This window comes from Fringilla coelebs, assembly GCF_963513975.1.
Source record: "Fringilla coelebs genome assembly, chromosome: 5".
Lineage (NCBI taxonomy): Eukaryota > Metazoa > Chordata > Aves > Passeriformes > Fringillidae > Fringilla > Fringilla coelebs.
In genome coordinates this window covers 20,641,025-20,662,060 of record NC_140033.1, presented here as the reverse complement: position 1 = coordinate 20,662,060, position 21,036 = coordinate 20,641,025, and the positions used below count along the sequence as shown (strand labels likewise).

The 21,036-nt window shown below is 36.0% G+C and overlaps 1 protein-coding gene across 1 annotated transcript in view; it reads right to left on the bottom strand.

Annotated features, from left to right (window-relative positions):
* Nucleotides 1–21,036, bottom strand: part of GRM8 (glutamate metabotropic receptor 8) — a gene marked incomplete at both ends in the record, with an annotated part of 304,418 nt that overhangs the window by 162,551 nt on the left and 120,831 nt on the right. Inside the window, 3 exons of the mRNA XM_084206051.1 lie at nucleotides 6,769–6,906; nucleotides 7,832–7,986; nucleotides 8,451–8,586. Of these exons, the coding sequence (XP_084062177.1) occupies nucleotides 6,769–6,906; nucleotides 7,832–7,986; nucleotides 8,451–8,586 (429 nt within the window). The remainder of the gene's footprint in view (nucleotides 1–6,768; nucleotides 6,907–7,831; nucleotides 7,987–8,450; nucleotides 8,587–21,036) is intronic.

The following is a 21,036-nucleotide window of genomic DNA, read 5'->3' as shown; positions in this document are numbered from 1 at the left end:
CTGTACCCTGATTTTAACACAAATTAAGGACACCTGTGCTTCCACCTGACCTTTCATAAGAGCCCTTCGTACAAAAACACCTAACTCAAATATTGGATACAAATAATATTCTGGAAATACTGAACTATAATTGGTACATTTAATGGCTACACTTAACCATTGAAAGCCGAATTCTGACCTCCTTTCCTACATGAATTATACTAAAGTTCATTGTGTACGTGCCATTGATTTTTCATGGACTACTTCTGCAATAAAATTCTACTTGGTAGATTTAAAAGCATCTACATCTGTTTACAGGTGACCAGTCTGAACTCCCTTCCCCAAAAGATGAGCAATCACTTAAAATCAAGGACATTTCATGGGTGAATAATTACTCAATGTATTGAAAATGCTCATGATATAAAAGCAATCCTAAGTATTTCCATTGATACTTGATAAAATAACTTCATTTACCCTTACAAATTATATAACAAAATTAATATAATTAAGACATATAGGTTTGCTTTTGGTGTTGGTAGTAACTAAGATCAAAATAAGTTGAAATCTATTTTAATATCAAACAATCAGGATAGAGATCACAATAGAAAGATAAATAATTTCTTTCATTTTACCATTTGCTTTTCTCTTTTTCACATATTTTTAAATTGCTTGTAACCTGTAAATCAATACTATTCTGTTGGAACTTTTGCATCAACAATTTATTTGTAAGTCACTCCCTATCCCCTCCAAGTCTTTTGTGTCCAATGGAGGTAAATGGTAGCAAAGACTCCACAGACAGCTTGGCTCCTGCTAATGTTGCAAATCTGGCTGCTGTGATTTTTATGTCAGATTACTGTACTCACACAAAACAGCAATAGACACTTCAGAAATATAAATAACATGTCAAAACCTATTTTGGGTTTGTGCAGAAGATACATTTCAAATGGGAATCAAGAAAATGGCAAGCAACAGCAGAGGAATAGAAAGAAGAATTGCCCTTTCTAACTCTTATACCTAAACATCCTAGTTACAAATAACAAAGAGGGAGAGCAACAGCTATTTCTGTCTACTCTAATAGAGTCCCTCCTAAGCATCAGTGCTTCTTGAGAATTTTGCTAAATTCATGTATCTCAACTGCATCTGTGCTGGTTTTCTTAATTTTCTGTAGGTCTCATCAAGAAAAGAAACTGCTTAAGGAGTGATTTGATGGTAATGGAACTATTACTCAAACAAAATAGCAAGTCATTGTGCCACTAAAAGATTCACATTCTGGTTTTCAACTTGTCCTATAAACTTTTCAGAGTGTGACTGCATACACACATGAGTCAATTTACTTCCTCCTATTAATATTTTTAGGGGGAACTGTAATTTCAAAGAGGTTAGTTAAGAAAATAAATAATATCTCTTAAAAGTTCCTAGGTATGCATGTTTTTTATTATACTGCACCATGAATTTTTTACAGTAAAACAAACAGCTCATTTTGATGGAGCAAATTGAAATTAGGCTAATTGACACAAGTCTCTATACTTTTGGAAACTCTTCCATCTTTATTTTTAGCAGCACAGTCAGACATTATAGGCAGTTAAAGGCTGATTAGGTTTGCAGAGTAGTTAGAATTCTAACTATACAAAACAGGAGGAAGACTCCTTCTGTGGGGATGAACATGAAGAAAATTTATAATTAACATTTTTGTTGAGGTTTTATGAAAGTGCCACATTACATTGATGTTTTATTAAAGGACCCCATTTTGCTGTTCAAAGACCATAATGGATGCCTTCAAGGGATTCTGTGGGCAATATCCAGAATAAATCTCAATGGAATTGTGACTTCTTTTGCCAGATTTGAAGCTGAAGCTATGTTTTTTTCCCATTACAATATGATATAGTAAGCGACTTTCATGTTACATTTCTATCTGCTTAAGCAGGCAAGCACAAACACATATCTGTTTGTTTAAGTGCACACAAACAAACACAAAAAGAGGACTTCAGAAATTTTTGTTAGCTTGGAATCAAATATTAGCAGTCTGTGAGGTTAATGAAAGCAGATCCAAGTAGATTTCATTTAATTCTTACTCTTCTCTCTTTGCACTTAATCATTAATGCTGCTTTCTTTTACTATTACTTTTTTGCTTTTCAGAGAAAGTGATGTATATTGTCTCTATTCAATGCAATTATTAAAAGAGTATTCTGCAATATCTTTTTTTGATTTTCAAATAATTGTATTCATCCTTTTGCAGCCTTCTTAAGGAAGACAAAATCTAGAAATCTACATTAAGGTGAGACTGAGAAGTAATAGCTCAACAACCAAGAGTCAGAGTGAAGAACAAGTCTGGTCAGTCCACATTATTTCTAAGTAATGCTAAATCTTCAACTACCAAAACTGGCCCCCTGGTAGAGTCACCTGGGAAGTTAAGGGTATGGAAAGATTATATATGAGCATGTTAAATTTAATGTAGAACAAGAGGGATAGAGTCTCTGCCATCTCCTGAAACCACCAGTCAAGCCCTTCCTCCTGAAGAGTCAACAGGAATCAAAGGATGAAAGAATACTGTCTCTGCCTTTATATTTTTCTGCTGAGGCCAGGATGAGTGAAAACCTTTCCCTCTCCTCACTTCTCCTCCCCACAGAGAACTCAGTGCTAGGAAAAGATTACTGAAGACCCCTGAAAGGATCATGTCTCACTGAAGATGTTTTCATTGAATATAATAACCTACACCCTGAATAAATATGTAAAGTAAGGTTTCTTGTAGCCTCTACATATGGTTTAATCTTGCTTGTGCTCCTTTCTTTTCCATTTTGTTGTAGTAGGATGAATGAGTTTTCTCTGCAAAGGCCTTTCTTCTTCTCCAAGTAAAATAGTTTAAGGGTAATCATTGAATTATTGTTTCATGCTTACTAACTTAATGGCCCAATTTGATATTTTTTTTTTAATTCCAGAAAAGTCAGAACAAGAAATCTCTAACATTTTTCAATGAACTATTCTAATATTGAGGATTTGATCAATGTACACTCACATTCAGAAACACACAGAGCTAGCTTCAAATCAATAGTGGCAAAAAAAAATACTTTTTCAAAGTTTAGGTGAATCATTGCTTTCTGTAACATGGCAAAAATCAGAAAATAAACAAGCAGGCAAATTCAAAAGAAACTCATTACTTTATGTATCTTCAGAGCATAAATTCTTATAGGAATAAGAAGCAACAGCAACCACAACTAAACAGGATTTCAAAATTCAAATAAACTGTTCAAGTTATTACAATGCTAGACTGCAATAGTCAGTAATGTATAAGAAAAGAAAAGGTAAGAAGGCTTATGCCCTTGTGTAATTCTTAACCTTAAAGGAAGATAAATTTCTTTCATACTTCCAGTGCTTAAAAGACTGTTGATTTTACACAGAAAATAAAAGAGAGAAAGGTTTTCCACTATTAAGCATTTTCTAGTATCTTCATAGGGAAAAAATGCTTGAAATTGGATTAGACCAGTAGCATCCTCACTGCAGGCAGCAAAAATTTATAGCTATGAATAACTTGACTAAATAGAGAACAGGGATATCAGTTTTGTTGTCGGGAATTACAAATGTTATAAGAGAAAAAGATTCAAGTACCTCCTAAGTAAGATAAACAGGAAGGCATAATAAAATACATCTCAAGCCTGAGAAAACTTTATACCTATCAGTTTGCCTTTTAATATCATTGGAAAGAGAGATTTTTAGAATACATCTGTATCTTGAGCTTTTGGATTCCTTTCAGTGTACTCCTGCCTACTGACATCACAACATCACAGAATCACAGAACCATCAAGATTGGAAGAGACCTTCAGGATCATCTAGGCCAACTGTCAACCTGGCACCACCATAATTACATCTAAACTATATCCCAAAATGCCATATCTTCAACACTTATGCAGACAGTGACATGATTTACAAATTGGACTCATGGGTAAAACACAAAGAGAATCTTATTTTCCACAGTGCACAGATAAAAATACAGGAAAATTAGGATAAATGGTGTTTTACATTCAGTCTTCAAGTTCTGAATTAGAGATGGGAATACAGAAGTACAGAATCTCAGAATGGGTCAGGTTGGAAGGACCACAGTGGGCCAACAGGTCCAACCTCCTTCTTTAGGCATTGTCATCCCCAAGCACATGGCACAGGACTGCATCCAGACAGTTCTTGAATATCTCCAGTCAGGGAGACTCCACACCCTCTGTGGGCAACCTCTTCCTATGCTGGGCCACCTGCACATGCCTTTAAAGAATTGAGCTGAAAATCAGGACTGAGACTCTACACACAAAATATCAGAGAAAGCCCACTGCAAGGAAAAATGGCAATAGGGATAGGCCATAGGAAGTTCAAGGTTTTCAATATAAAGTTATAAAGAACTAAATGAACAGCTCCTATAGTCTTATTAAAACTTGGGGATTCATTCATTTTTTTTCACTTACTACCATTGTTCAGAGCAAACTTGGCCATGAGAAATGCCTCCAGCCTCTCAAGGAAAAGATAAATTCATGGGTAGAACACCCTTTAATTTTTAGCATACATAGAATATCATAGTACACACTCAATTTTTTTGAGGGCTGTGGTATGAAGAACCAGCCAGGATTTCATTGTTGCCTCTCTTTTGTGCATGAGAGACCCTGACAAATGGACTGGGGTGTGTCAAGATATCATTTGCCAGTCTCTGAGTCTAAATTGGGCTGGGGGTCATTCTCCCATTCTCTACCTATCATTTTCCTTAAATCACAGGAGGTTTATTTTGAACTTACTACCACCACCACCATCTCTTGATTCAACCCTTTTAGTTTGAATTAGATAAGCATAGGGATCATGATGAATTGCCACTTTGTGTCAGATCTTCTTCTGTTCGAGTGGGGACTTCTATTGTGGCAAGCCACTTTTAAGTGGTTTTAGTTAAGAGTCCTATCACTCAGAGGTACTTTGCAGGAGAATTCATTCTTTTTCTCCCCTGCCAGTTAAAACGCGCGTGCAACTGCCATATGAGACCTCCCATGTCTTTGTCCCATCACTTAGCACCATATTAACTTTCTGGGCACAACAAATATGTTTTCTTTCTATTTTCAGGTTCAGAGAACATATCAGAATTTTTTTTTCATAAAATATACAGATATCTGTTTTAAATTAGAAGTTATTTTGGATCAAGATACAGCCTATGCATTGCATACACTACTTTTGGTAATTCGATTTGACAGATGTGATGAGGCTGAGATAAATCATACAACCATCTGTGGTACCATTTAGAGCTTCCTAAACTACAACACATACACCAGTCATTCCACCTGAAGAACTTAAAAAAACCCATCTATTATCCACTTAAAATAGCCATAACAAAATAGTCTCTTTCCAGATGTGGGTAACTAACCAGCTGTGATTTACTGCTATATTCACCAAGGTCAAGGAGTAAAGGATTAGAGTAATGAGCTATCATTTAGCTCAGTGAGGAACTGAATATTACCCTTTTTTTTTTGTGAAATATGTGTTAAAAGGCCAAAGACAAGGCATTGCTGAAATGACAGAGTGAATGCATGCCTCTGATATTTCTATGTGAGTTGCACGTGTGACTTGTGAAGCTCAGTGCAGCATCTGAATTGATGGCACAATACACATATAATAAATCTGATGGTCCAGAAAGTGCGGGAATCCATGTTCTTGGAGACTTCAAAGTGCTTCTGTCTGACAAGCCCAGTAGAAGTGGGGTGCTGGCAGAAAGTTTGGAAGGGTACCCCTATAACAAAGGCTACATGAAAGTGTCAGCAAGCAGCCAGAAATCTTGGGACAGCAAGTGAAAAAAAAAAGTTAATGTTCCAGGGGGAAAATATTCAGTGAAAGAAGAGACTGCCAGGAAAATCAAGGCACATCACAGAAAATTTATGTACATAGTGCAGCAAAATTGTGTAGCTGGCAGTACTCTCAGAGATGATGGTCACAGCCAGCAATGCTGGGAGTGGTGACAGTAATTAAGGAAATGACACAAGGAGCCCTGATATTAGGTAAAAATGTCTACACAAAAAGTAACATAAGCAATCTGCTGTAGCCACAGAAAGTAACACTCTTGTAATAAACTTTTCAAGTAACACCAAGAAAACATCCCATAGAGAAGATCAAAGTCAGCTGCTGATGTGTTTGCTGTATTAGGTGTCATGACAATTGCATCTGGGTATGATGCCTGAGCAAGCACATTTGCAAAACTAGTGACAATTACTTCAAGTTTTTGCTCAAACTTTTTAGAGGCTTTCAGTTTTATAATATGATAGAGGATCCTTCTTTTGCACATGGGGACAAGTAATAAGAACATATTGATTTGCTTTTTCTTTCATACTCAAACATAGTTTGTAAACTAAATAAGGAGTTCAAGACTTGACCTATCATCAAGACCTCAATAGTTTAAACATAAATTTAATTTTCACTGTATATACTTTAGGGTTAACAATATGAAAATAACCATGATGCACACACTTGCTAAAAAAAATCATATTGACAACTACAGATAGGGTGAGAGGAGGTCATTGAAAACATAAATGGAATTGAACCACTTACACTGGTCTTTAATAAGATCTGTACCATCATTGTATTTGTGCAAATTAACTATAAATTTCTCATACATTGTCCATGAATTTTTTCTTCAGGTTAAAAAATTCACACTTTTCTTACAACTCAGCAATATGCATTGGAGAACTGAAGGGAGACAGAAAAGTGATATAAAGAAAGCAGCTCTCTTCCATCACTCTTATAAACAATTTACAGATAATGTTTTACTTTCACAGTTACCTGTGCATTTCTTGATATTGCTGTTTCTTTTTCCATGCGATCCTAACTTGCATCCAAAATTCTCCTCCCAAAATTCTGCAAACCAGACATTTCTTCGATTGTTAGCAAGTGTTCTGCTCCGAAAATATCTATCAAATCCTACATTGAAGAGAAGTGAAAGAAGCATTAAAATATGATACATATAAAAATAGTATAAAAATATAACTTTAAAGACAACATCAGATTTTTTTACAAATATAAGAACAAGAAAAGGCTTTAGACACAAACTATTTTATGAGCATAGTAGCATCTAAGGATTAGACTTCATTTCAAGGCCACATAAAATCATGGGGTAGCTCTTTGTTGAACAAGAGGACATCCAGGACACCTATAATTCTCCTTCTATTTATATCGTTAATGACACCAGTTGAGAAACTAAAGATTCCTACTTAAACCTGGTGATCACCAGCCTTACCCCTGCAAAGCTGTCATAATGAAATCATGACTAACCCATCCTATCTGGATTAGGTCCTTACAAGTATTTCCCAGTGGCTAAATTCTCTGTGTAACATCAGTAGTGTTCATTTTTCCTAGCCAATTACTAGTTTAGCCCACTTATCCAGACATAAGAGATGTTACTATATCCAGCACCCTCACAGGAATAAGGTATTGCAAACCAGCTTCCACTTCATCCACCAAGAATCTTAAAGTAAATTTAGGAACGGGAAGCGGGGCACAGATCAATCTCCTCCCCAGAGAATAATCTGAATCATTATCATTCATCCAATACACTCCTTATTTGTCCCAAAGAATGACCAGACCATAGTTAAGAAGCTCTCAACTCCAAGCATCATAATTATTAGACAATTACAAGATTGCCTAATTGCAGATTCAGCATCTCCTCATCTCAGCAGATATATTAAATTATTGTTGTATCAGGCCAACTCAGGTTACTTGGTTGGAAAGTATTTCCTGAATTCCTTGTAATCAAGGACTACACGATTTTTAAATTCTTTTTAAAGAGACCTATCAAAGTACTGAACTTTGACAGAAAGTGAAAGGTTTGTGCCACATGCATCCTTACCATCTATGGATGTTCTTTTGGGTAGAATGGTTACTGCTCCTTCAGCAATCTCCTCCTGCTGCTGGACTGGTGAAATTTTTGACCCCCAGCTGTCTGAGCCAATCCAGAGGAAATGTCCAGACTGATTAGCTTTTTTGGCTGCTTCTAGTACTCTCCTGCAAACAAACAACAAATGACCAATTAAACAAATTCCATTTACAAAGAACTTGAGAAAGCCAGCATTTATTTTGGCTAAGCATAAGCTTACAATAATTAATTAACCTATAGGTTTCACAGTCTGAGGCATACTCTACAACAGCTGTAATGAACTCAAGACACAGTAATTCACAATTTGTTTCATCTTTAGCCATATTCTTTTAGCATTCTTATTGGTTTCTTCCTTTTCAGTTGCCAAACAACTGTCTATTGCACTGCACTCCTAAGAGGTAGGAGAAGTCTGGAACTACACAGAAAAAAGGACCAGCACAGTCTGTAATTACAACTCCATTTCTTATCATCAGATTTCCAAGAATTTTTACTTAGTATTAAATCTGAAACTTGTTAGACTATTTTCCACCAGCCAACCAAGCATCTTTGTGAAGAGGAACATATTCAAAACATAAAATTAGAAAACAGGCACCTAATATCATCTTCGTTCGCAAACATGATCACTGCTCGAGCATTTGGAGTTTCCAACAAGCGCTTAATGATCTTTTCAAATTCTCCTGGTCTTGGTTCCCGAGGGATTTTGAGTGACTGAGCAATGCAAACACCTCCTAGGAAAAAATAAAAGGATAAAAAAAGAATTTTAACGCAGTAAATATCCACATTTCAAAAAATTCTTAGCTAACCAGGCAAGCAGACAAAGCAAGGTGCAAACAGAGATACAACAGCACACCCAAAAGTAACATTACCTATGTGTTTCAAAACATGCTTTGTACAGGCTTACACACTTAATGATGCATTAAAGAGTATAACACAATTACCTGTTCCTTTATATTTTAAGGACATTTTTAAACAACATTCTGAGACCTGTTGTAAAGCACCACACACTGGCTCAGCTGGACCAAGTTCCCCAGACCTACCTAATCTGTGGCAACTGAGAACCCTGCCTTGCCGCAGCACTGCAGTGAGCCATGGATCCACAGTTTTACAGTCACCTTATGTTCATGATGGGGCTCTTTGGTATCAGGTTCTGACACACACCTCTCTTTGTCAGCAGAGAGTATGTAGCAGAGAATATATACAGATCACTTTAAACTGTTATTATGACATTCTTAAATGAATTGCCTTAATTATTTAAGAAGGTGTCATTGAATATTCTAAATTACTAATCAGTAAATTAACACAAACCTGGAGATTATATTTATATTTCTTCCTGACAGAGGGTGCTATTGAAATCTTTGCATATTACCTGTCAAGTAAAAAGGGTTGATTTCTACAGAAACTTAGTGATTTCTTAAAGCTTTCATAGACCAGTTCAAGGGAATCTCTACTCTCCAATTACAACACTGTTATCTGTGTTTCAGCATGCAAGAGAAAAATTTCTTGAGCCTGTTTCATGAATCACTGAGTCCATATTGCTACCAGTTTCCAATACCATAGGTGATCTTTCTGATTGCTTGCTGATTTGCTTACTTTAATTATTTTTTCTCTAAGAACTATTGCCTGATTCTCATTACTACATCTAACACCCCCCAATGATTGTTCTTGAATTTTGTTATTCCAACCCCAAGAGTCTATTGGGGGGAATCTAATCACTAATAAACACAGAAAATTAGGAAAATGAAAAAATATTTAGCTCTGACCACATGTGACAAGTTACTAGACAAACACAAGCTAATTGTATATTTTGTATCCCTACATCGAAATATTTCTACACTGAAGATTGTTTTCAGCATGAAGAAAAATGTGTTTTAAAAGAGTTGTTCTATTTTTAATGAGTTTTAAAAGAGGTACTCTATTTTTAATGAATGCTGGTATTTATCTTCTGATGTATTAGATTATTTGAGATTAGATTATTTGAGACACGCACATTTCTTTGCATTACATGCAACTAAGGTCACAGTTAGATGGCTGCATTGTGTATGGGGAGGCTTTCCAATGTTCTCATCCATCTTGTTCCTCCTATCAAAATGTTAGAATTCTGTTTTTCCAAAGTACTTCACAAATTAGGCTGATGAACACCTTCTGTGGTAGGATTTGAACAAAACCAAGGGTCCAGCCAGGTGAAGCGTGGCATGTAGATTAACATGAAGGTGTTACCAAGGCCCCTTGTGTAAGCTTTCTTAAGTTTAATGTATTTAATCTTTAAGCACAATACACAAAATAAAGGTATGTCTGAAGGTATTTTTCTTATTTTATTCAAAAAATGAGTAGGAATTATTCAAAACTGTCCCAAATCTGTCAGTAATTAAGAGCCAAAGCACTTTAGGACCTGCTTTAACTTTTTGGTCAGCCTTGATTTGGCCAGGCTGTTGGACTACATGATCATCATAGGTCCCTTCCAACTGAAATATTCTATTCTATTCTATTCTATTCTATTCTATTCTATTCTATTCTATTCTATTCTATTCTATTCTATTCTACTCTATGTAATATTTTAAAAATGCTGGGAATTCATTATCAGATTTTGTGCTGCCTTTGCAGAATCTCATTGACTTCAATAGCTCTCTGAACAGGCAAACCCCAAGCTTGAATCAAGTTTAGACTTGGCATAAATGAAGCATGGAGTTATCAACTGCCAGTGTAAAAACAACAACTTTCAAATTATATCCCCCAATTTTAGTCACAGGCAAGCATATCACCTTTTTCAGTTATGCATCAATTACTTGGGATGTTTCATTATTATTTTATTCGATTGAGAAATTCATTATATAGTGAAGGTTTGTCCTGAATTCTTCTCTGCTTTACATGAAAGAAATAATATTTGCAAGTCATAATATCTGCCATTTCTAACAAAAGTTGTTTGTATATAGGTCCTTACCATCCATAAATAGCACAACAATATAACATAAATAATTTACTCTTATATGCTATAAAATGGAATATAGAACCTTTTTATGGCAACAAATGTCTTCACATTTTTACAAATACCCTGTCTCCCCATGATGGAAAACTAACTTTCCAATAACAAATAAGCCTTTCTAACAGATGATTCTTATATTTACCAGGTATTTATATATCCAGCAATGAAAACTGGACACTTAACTGTGAAAAGCTTTAACCAATTATCTAAGCAGATATTAGACTATAGTGATAGACACTTCAAAGCCCTTTACTTTCTTTCTTAAGTACCAGGGCTGAAATGTAAGAGAAATATTTAGCAGATATCGTGTAAGTGTAACAATCAGCAATTCACTGTTAAAAAAAGAAACTCTCAAAAAAAAAAAAAAGCCAAGCTCTCAGCTGTCCCCAAAGTCATTCAGCACAAAAAGTAAAACAGATCCTAAAAATGATATAAAGGAATAATTTTTTACCTCATACATTTTTGTAAGTGCATTTTTCAACTACTTCTACTCATGCAATGGCCCTTAAGGAAAAAAAAATCATTCTACCCACATAAAAATCAAATGCAAATATTACAAAATGCATATATATAATAAACTACGTACATCCATCTACAATGTTTGTGAAATGGATATCAAGCAATGAAGAACTGCAATAACTAAAAAGGCTATTTTCAGTGAAAATAGTGCAGAAGAAACATCATTCCATCATTGCAGCAGCAAGTTCAGTCATGACTGTACTGTGTATCTTGGCATCTCTGCATTGAAGAATGTGTTAAGTACTACCAGGAACAAAATAAAATGCACTTCTGCCTCGTTGCTACATTTATAATTAATTGTGTAGGCTATGTCCAGCTCACAAAACACTTTGTATACAATCTTACCTATATATGGCATATACTACTGTTGCTCAAAAAAATAACAGGATATTAATTTCAGCTAATGATGAATTGCTGGGTCCACAAAAGTATTCACAACATTACAGTGTCTAACCTCTTGGCACCCTGCTGCCTTTGAAATCTACAGCCTGGGCTAAGTGCCCAGACACAGAGAGAGATAAGCCTTGGAAAAGGATTCCTATGAGCCAGCAAACTAAACAAGGAATAATTATTCCTCCAAAATAGGTTGCAGAGGTACTAAAAGGACAAGTTTAAGGCCAGTAGTTAGGATTAATCTCATGAAGTGTGAAGATAAGAGAGATTTCCCCAAATCAAGAATAAATAGGGCTTGAGAACAGATGTCTCATGCGTGATACCAATGGATTTACCACTTGCTGCAGAGGTGCCAAAGGGCAGATGGTTCAGACATCTAAGGTCTCTAGAGACTTTATGGCTCTGAATTATAAGAACAAATTGTATTTCACTCCATCAGCATTTCTGACTGACTTGGCATGATAACTGCTTGTCTCTGTTGCTAGTTTCTAAGATCCTTCATTGTCTGGGGATGTACTTTAAAAAGAATGCATTGGTCTAAATTTCTCTTGGCTAAAATGATGATAAATATAGCATTTGTATAAGGAAATGAGAGCTAACTTTCCTCTTACTGAAAAGAAAATTATATGTTTAAGCCCCATTAATTAAAAGGACCTATGATGAGGCTTCAGAGTGTGCTGCACTAAAGTTATTGAGATAAAGAAGGGAGAGAGCCAGACAGACTAATTTCAGGTAGTTACTACAAGCAGCATCAGTAATTGTACCCACTGCTATGGTATCTGCTCCCTAATTCATATATGACACAGGAGGTGAAATTAACACTTTGCATCTATCACACATTTCAAAGACATTAAGAGGGCACTGAAGGAAAGCAGCTCTTTGGCTACTGTGGAGGAAAATAAAGGCTCACCACCAAATTCTGCTAACCCTCTTGCACCTGTTTTCAGATTTGTAAAGCCAAGGTTGCCCTCGGTCAGCCCAGAGCTTGATTGGAGGAATAAAACAGTCAATATGAACTACCTTGTGTCAGTGCTGACAAGTATCCATTTGTCTTCTGTCCAGCAGCTATGAAGTGCCATCCCCAGCACCTGGGGCAAGGGGATGATAAAGAGAGGGAGAGCAGAGGTGGGAGCTGGAAATCAGGCTCCAGGCAGGAGCTGTCTTATTCCTGATAAGAAGCTCAGTCCACCCGCACCATGGTTACAGCTGGAAATTCATGTGCTTTTAAAAACAGACCTGGTAACCAGACCTGGTCTACAACAACACATTTTTATCTATGTTGAGATAAAATCACATCTTAAAAATGTACCAGGCTAGGCTTGCTTTGCTTACAGGTATAACACAGCTTGTGGGAACACAGATTATCGCTAAACAAACAAACATAGCCAAACTAAACCAAAAGAAAAAAAAAAAATTGAAGAAATTGTCAGTACACTGGATAAATAACCCTTTTTTGGTGGTCTTACAACAATGAGACAAATGGAAAAAAAGAATGGATAGGTAGTACCCACATAATTTTAGTAGGTAAACATAATAATATTTATAATAATAAATACTGATTTTTGCCTGTGTGGGTTTTGAAGTCACAAGATGCCATGCTGATTGTAAAGCATTAAATACTCAAATGAATGTATGTCAGACGATGTTGAAGGTGCATTTGGAAAATAGCAAGCAGACTTGGTAGAAAACTTGTACAAACAAATTAATTTCCTGAAAAAAAGACTGATGCAAATAACAGGACTGATTTGTCTCCCACCCCAGCTAGGATTCAGCACTACCTTATGGATCAGCTAAGCAGGATATATAAGAATGGTCCCTGGTCTTGTATTGAGAAAGCTGAAAACAGTTTTCAGTTCAAGTGATCACTGCTGGGACCTCAATCATACTACTCAGAACTATTTTACCCTCTACACTATTTCCCCACATAAATATAAATAGCCTTACCATTGTAATAGGGAAGGGATGAAGCTATGCACTTTGATAATCTATTTGTTAGCATAAGGAGGTTTACCTCACCTGACTCAGTACACAGCATTGCAAGTCAGTTATTTAATGAGAGCTCCATCACAAATCACATTGTCCATGAAAAAGCTCAAGACAAAGAGCCAGGCCATATCTGGGATCCAGTCCTACCAGGCAGGAATTTCTCAGTTGCCTTCAAGTACACATGTCCTTTTTTACTATGAATTATAGGTCAATGGTCATTAGGCCAACAAAATTTTAATGTAGGTCTGTGGAAAGTTTCTAGAACACATTAAAGAAATATATGAAGGCAGAGAAGTTCCTTTTCTAAGTAGGGGAACAGATGTCAGAGACTCAGAAGAAGCCCCAGCAAGAAATTCCTTTCAGACCCACAGGGTGCTGCTGCAGGCAGACAGAGCTTCTGTCTGAAGGAATCTGCACCTTTCCAACAACAGGACATGACACAGAAGAACATAAGGAAAACCACACAAGCGCATTTCTCCTCCTCTTCCAGTCCTTCCACTGGTTATATTGAAAGTCTAGAAAAACTAGACCTAGTTATAATGAAAGACTGCTCCAATTCCCAGGAACCTAGATCAATATGAAGATTATTGCAGATACTAAAAACTACAAGATGGCCCAAACTCTAGTTCTGTTGACAAAAATCAGAATATTTGTGACACTTAGTGAATCTATCAAGACATTCTTTTTAAGACAAGAGTGCATTATTCCTCGAACTTGGATGGTAAGAAATCTGAATGTTAAAGAAAAGGTAAGTGATCGCTCTACATGGGACTTTTACTGGTGCTGATAATCAGTCACTTCTAGCAATTACTATTTAAACTAAAACCAACCTGCCATCCTCTTGTGTGCCCCTAGATTCCTTTAGGAATAATTTTCTAGAGTATGAGTCAACAAGGAGTGACGCCTATAATTACAAGCTGAAGATAAAATTTCTCAAGCAATAACTCAAAATTAAATGTTTCCTTAATGCCAAAGTGCTGTTGCTGGGAGGTCTGAATGCAGCCATGCATTTTATCCAGAGTTACCTTTACTTAACTACCCCAAGAAATGATACTCTCACTGATGCCACTGTGCAGACTTCAGGGTAATTTAGCTCGAAGAGTAAGAACCCGAGCATTCAGCATGCTCTGTGGTTTCACTAAAGCCAATGCCATGGCATCTTGCCTGCTGTTCATATCCAAATGGGTTAAATAAAATCCCATTTCAGTGCATCTCTCTTGTTGCAGTCACAAACTACCTGTGCTACAGAAATAAACCAAATTCTTTTCATTTCCCCAGAAGATCACCAAATACCTCAGAAAAAAATTCACTGATTTACTTCTGCAAAGGCAGTCAATTCTTCAGTCAACAGCAGCAATACTTTTTGATGTAAGGTCATAGAAAGAGGGTTTTTTTTTTAAAGTAACATAAACACAAATTTACTCTGAATTGACAAAAGTGGCACTTAATTTCCAGTACACTTAAATATAATGGAGGATGAGAGATTTTGTTATCATCTCTGAACAGACAAAAACATTCTGCATTTTAAACCCATATATTGGTATCTTATTTCCTTCACTTAAGTAAAACTGTGTCTCCTCAAAATTCCTTAATACTTATGACAAAGATTTTTTTTATTGCACAAACAGGTTGATGATGCTTTTTCACTTACATGTCAGGTACAATTATGAGCTTTTCTACTCAAAAATAACAGCTGTTAAGAGATCAAAGTCTCTCTTTTTTATTACAGTGTTTTAGAAAAGGCTTTCTAGCAAAGGGTCATTTATTGTTTGGTCTTACATTTTTAAATTTTTTTGTAAAAAAAAATTAAATTAGAAAGCATTAAGCAAGACCATGAATGAACACACTACATTCTGATAAATACAACTCACCCATTCCTTTTGAACCTGTTTCTCACATTCCTACATGTACTCACAGGCATACAGCCATGCATATTTCACAAGCACATGTGCTCACACAGATCCTTACACTGTGGTCGAAGCAGATGCTAATTCCAAAATAGAAAAGGAGAGAATAATCCAGCTCTGCTGCTACAAGAGACCACTGGCTTTAGCCATCAGAGTCAGTTTCTGAGGTGACATGAAACAGCAGAGATCTGCTATTCTGCACTTCCATTCTGAAAAGTAAAACATTCTCTTTCCATTTTCTTTTTTTTTCTTCTCCCAGAAGAAACAGTTCTAAATGTAGCACTACAGATTCTGTTAACACCAGCATCTGATGGAAAGTAACTGCAAAGAATATTCCCACCATTTCCAGACCTACAGATTTTTTTTTTTCAGATTTGAGAAAAAAAAAAAACCCAACCTACAAACAACACATTTTTTATCCTTTGATTTTTAGCGCTATTTGTGTAAATGAAAGCCAACTTTCACAGCCTTGAAAGTGAAAGGCTAAAAGAAAAATCTGTAGTGGAGATGTTTATGAATGGGTAAAATCATCTAGCCACTCAAAAAAAATCTGAAAAGAATGAACCCTGGAAGGTTGTGAGAGAGGATGTTTCCTCTCCACAGTGACTCCATAGATAATTACTTCATGAAGGACATGGGATGCCCAAACTCCAAAACAGTGTCACTGAAATAGGCCTCCACTTACATTTACTGGTCAGCTGTTGCAATGCTTTCAGAGCTATGTGTTTTTATCATCACAGTGGATATAGATATTTCCCTCTGGGGAAGCATTGTTCTTGCTACTTGCAGATTTAGAACTTGTAGAGGCATAATATGAAAAGATAAATACACTGTGATTTTCTGTTTTCTGGTTACATGCCAGTTAGAGCCTTAATGAAGAAAGGAGACCCTCTATATTTTGGGGGTTTTTTCCTTTTCTAAAGCTCTGGGGAACCTAGGTTATGAAAATAAATTTAATAAATTCTAAAATATTTTGAAATTTTGCTTTTAAAATAACATCAGTTTTGATTTATATAAAAGTAAATAGCATAAACTCAAAGCCTGGCACATGGTTTCCTAGTTTCCTCTAAAAGTAAATTTGCTTAAATACGGCCCTAATTCTTTCCTCAATTTCTCTACATTTCCCCATATTAATGGGCCTGACTAGTTGCAAAGATTTGGATTTGATATTCTGGGTAGTTGAGATGTTAATAGCCAATTCAAAGACATTCTAGAGAAGGTTCAGACATAAAAATCATCAGTTCACCTCCAAGTATAGGTCCCAAGTCACAATCCACAACAGTTCATAGAAGATTGTGAAGATGACAAAGGAGCTTATAGCATTCTTTCTAAATATGTTTAAGCAGTAAAATAAAGTCCGCCACAAGAAGGACTGAATTTTCTCAAAACACTTATTTCTAAAAAAATATAATCTTTCTTCTTTTAGGACACATTGCTCCCTGTAGGCCTCTTTAGTTTATCAGTTTTTATTCAATTCTCCACCTTATTTTAAATATTAAACTGGTGTTATGAAAGACTTTTCAGTTAAGTTGTCCTGGGTTGCCTGATTTGAATAGTAGGCTGCTATCCTATTTCTCCCTTGCATGCTTCTTAATGCTATAATGGTGTTCAGGGATTGTATTCAGTCAGCTCCTTTGAACTGAAATTCTGTATACAGACAGGGAAACCCAACTTTTAATCAGGCCTTCGAAGAAAAATAGCAGCTGTGATTAATGTTCTCCTCCTGAAACTTCTTGATCTGCTTTGTGAAGACATTCCTCTTCTTTGTGGTCATAAAATAATCCCAGTTTTCCTGTATTAAAAAAAAAAAAAATTTAAAAAGCCCTTCTGCTTTTTGCTATCTTCAAGAAGATATGTAGCAAAATCAATTTTTATCTTTCTTCATGTATTCCTGTAGCCCTAAAGTTCAATATGAGGAATTTATTCTTAAAATTAGGTATGTGTTATTTAGATTAGGTTATCTCTATTCATCCAACATTTATTTTCTTGTAAATTGGACTACCAAAATGGTTTGCTTATAAAGAATTACTTAACTTTAATGAAGATCAGTCTGAGTTTGACTAGGGATGTTTGAGCTTGAGTGTGACATTCAAAAAAAGCCTCAACTTGGAAATTAAAAAAAAAACAGCCTCAAAAAATAGCAGCCATCTAATTCTCTTTCTGAAACTGCAAAAAGATAATTCTTTTCTCAACATGAAATTATACACACAAAGTTGTGAGGAAAATCAAGAAGGGATCACTTCTGACAGGGAATCTTGTAGGTAAATCTAATGCCCAGAAAGGAAGTATGATCTAGATTCGCAGTCTCCTACAACAAATTGGAGATGCACAGGCATAAAATGGGGTTTACAGCGTAAATTCTCTACAGAGCCTACACTGGAGTTAAGCGCCCATTTGCAACCTGGCGCTCAAGAGGCTTTGTCTACTTCCATGGAAATTTCCTTCAGGAACCATGATGACTTCAGTCATGCAGGAACAAGCTGAAGTTTCCTTCTAAGTCATGATTATCTTACAGAGGAGCTCTGTAAGAGCTCATATATGAGCTCATGTCATATATGAGGAGCTCTGCTCATCAATTAGACCTCTTTTCAAAAGAGAAAAGATTTTTCGGGTGTAAGGCACAATTGTCAATATCTACCTTGGCCTCTTCCACTTAAGGCTGATTAGAATATTTTTCAAAGGCCTAGCTTAGCTTTTGGAATGGCAGTTTCATTAAAAATTAGATATTTTGCACTTGTTTGAAAATATTTTAAAGTTTGAAATGACTTAGTGGTTGGCTTTCTTATTTTAGCAATATTAAAACATTAAGATAAAATGGTATTTTTTCATGGATAATTTTGAGGGTTTGTTACTTATTTTTTTAACTCAGTACAAAATAATACGTTAGCACTATGGAGACAAAGTAATTAAATACTTGAGAAATAAATGTTTTATTTTCTTTGTGTATTTCTGAAATTTCACAAAAGAAATTTCTATATTTAATTTCTCTTTAGTATCAGACTTTTCAATATAATGGAAATACAATTTCTGAGTTTTGCACATGTAGTGAGTCAAAGAATGCTACCCTATAATGTCTGGACCAAATGATTTCCATGGTTTAAAAATGCATTTTAAGGCATGAAGGGTGGCCTACACTGCTGTAGAGGTTTCTGGAATTATTTATAATCATCTTTGCTGGAAAAGCCCCTTTTAATCAGTTCAGTTTTTAATGTTCCTAATTTCTGTTTGTAAACAACTCAGTCTAATTACACCTTTTTCACCAAAACATATGAACAGACATTCACCTCCCTCATTCTTCCAAACACACTAACTTGTATATTATTAAGTTTTGTTATCAAGGTATATAAAAAATAGGCTGTCTTAATTTCATTAAGTATCTAGGATGCAAGTTACGTTTTCAAAATTCATATATCTATATATATCCATTTTGATTTTAGCACCTATCTGACTTCAAAGTTCTTTGAGAGCTACACACTTGGGTAAAAACACAATTAGGATCTAAAAATATTAAGGAAGTTTATCTGCTGACTTCTCACCGTTGTGGGTAATAAAAAATTGAGAGAATAAAGCTAAATCTTTTCTATTGCTTCAGGTCTTTATGTTTCTTTACACCAGCTGAAAATATAGTGATATTAAGAATCAGTAATACTTCTTCTATAACACAGCAGTAAAATGAAGGAGTTAGTGACTCTGCAGCCATCCACATATATAAACTTACAGAAGCCTACCTTAATTTTAAAACTGTAACTGAATTCAAGTTGGCCACACAGATCCTGTAGATTTAAGAGTTTGTTACACTGTCTCTATGCATCTAACACCCAGGGCCTTCTGTATCTCTGCATTTAATAAAAAGTGGTAAAATGTCTCTTGAGAAGCAGTCCATGAGTGAGCAGATCAGCCAACTGGCATTTCCTGAAGCATGTTGGGATAAAGGATTAACTGAATTCATAAAGGTCTAACTGGAAAAAAAAAAGCATCTGGACTAAAATGACTAACCAGGAGACATCCTCAGAGAGCTGCAACAGGCATGAGAATTTATAGCTGAAGGAAGCCACTGGAAAGTGTCCAGAAGATCTATGCATGCAATCAAGGAGAGATTACAAACTGAACAGAGGCATGTAAGGCATGAAACAACAATGAAGAAACATTGGGACAAGAGTAAGAGCAATGAAATGGTTTTAATTCTGGAGTATAATAAAGGCTGAAAAGGTACTTGCCTGTTCTTGGACAAAAGATTCTCTGTACATGCATCAGTGCAGGTGGCTCGGTGAGCAGCTGCAGAGAGAGCTTCAGGTTGACTCTGGGGGCAGGAGCCTGAGGCAAGAGGCAGTGAGCTGGTGCCAACCTTTTGCACAACAAAGGGCATGGGGACCTGTGTCACTGCCAGGTGACTGGACACTCAAAATATAAAAGGTAAGGAATCCTTGTCTGACTGTGGAGTGAGCATAGGGCATAAAGCAGGGCATCCAGGTGGTCTGACAGTGACTACCAGAGAGGCTCTGGGATGGCCAGGCAGGAAAGCAACCTTAACATAGAAAGCAAATTGTTGCAGAAATACAGCAGGGTTTACTTTTATTGAATATCTAATTACATCTGGGGTTTTTGTTTGAGGACACGATATCAAATTAATCTTCTGAATTAATCCTACCTTGTAAATGATACAGCAGACTAAGGATTCTGGATAGGAGGTCTGATGAGTTATCTGATACAGGTCATTATTTCTGTAACAGTGGGGATGCACTTGCCTTGTTGGGAAAGGCCCAGGAAACAGAATCAAATGTTATGTAGCATAATAGTTGTACTAGGACAGGATTTAGCCCTACCTATCCTTTTTTCAGATGCTAGAAACATGGCTTCATTTTCACTAACATCATGAAAGGAACAAAGGCTCTACATGACATCAAAGTCAGAAAAACATGGCAAGAAAGCTGCTGTCCGTGCAGGGAGAAAGAGAAAAACCTGCTCTTTCCATGCAAGTGCACAGCTAATGTAAAATCTCCTGGAAAGAATGGCAGCCAGTGGGAAGAAGAGGCTCTGCTCTCCTAGTCCAAATTTGGAAAGTCTCAGCTAGAATATATGGATCTCACTCAACCCATTCCAAGCTGCTCAGTGACATCAGATGAATGGTTGTAACTCTGTTCAGAATTAACACTACAGTAAAAGGGAAATCTCTTAGTAGATACCTCTACTAATGTAGCTATCAAATGGAAAAAAGGCTTAAGACATGGAAAACAAAACAAACACTAGGAGGATGGTTGGACAACAGCTTAATCCTATCCACAGACCAGCACTCTTCTTTGTTTTACTTGCAAGTAAATGATGAAAACTTCCAAGTTCTCATTTCCATCTGATTTAATATTGGAGTACTCCAGATCTAAGTCTTTTCATGCAAA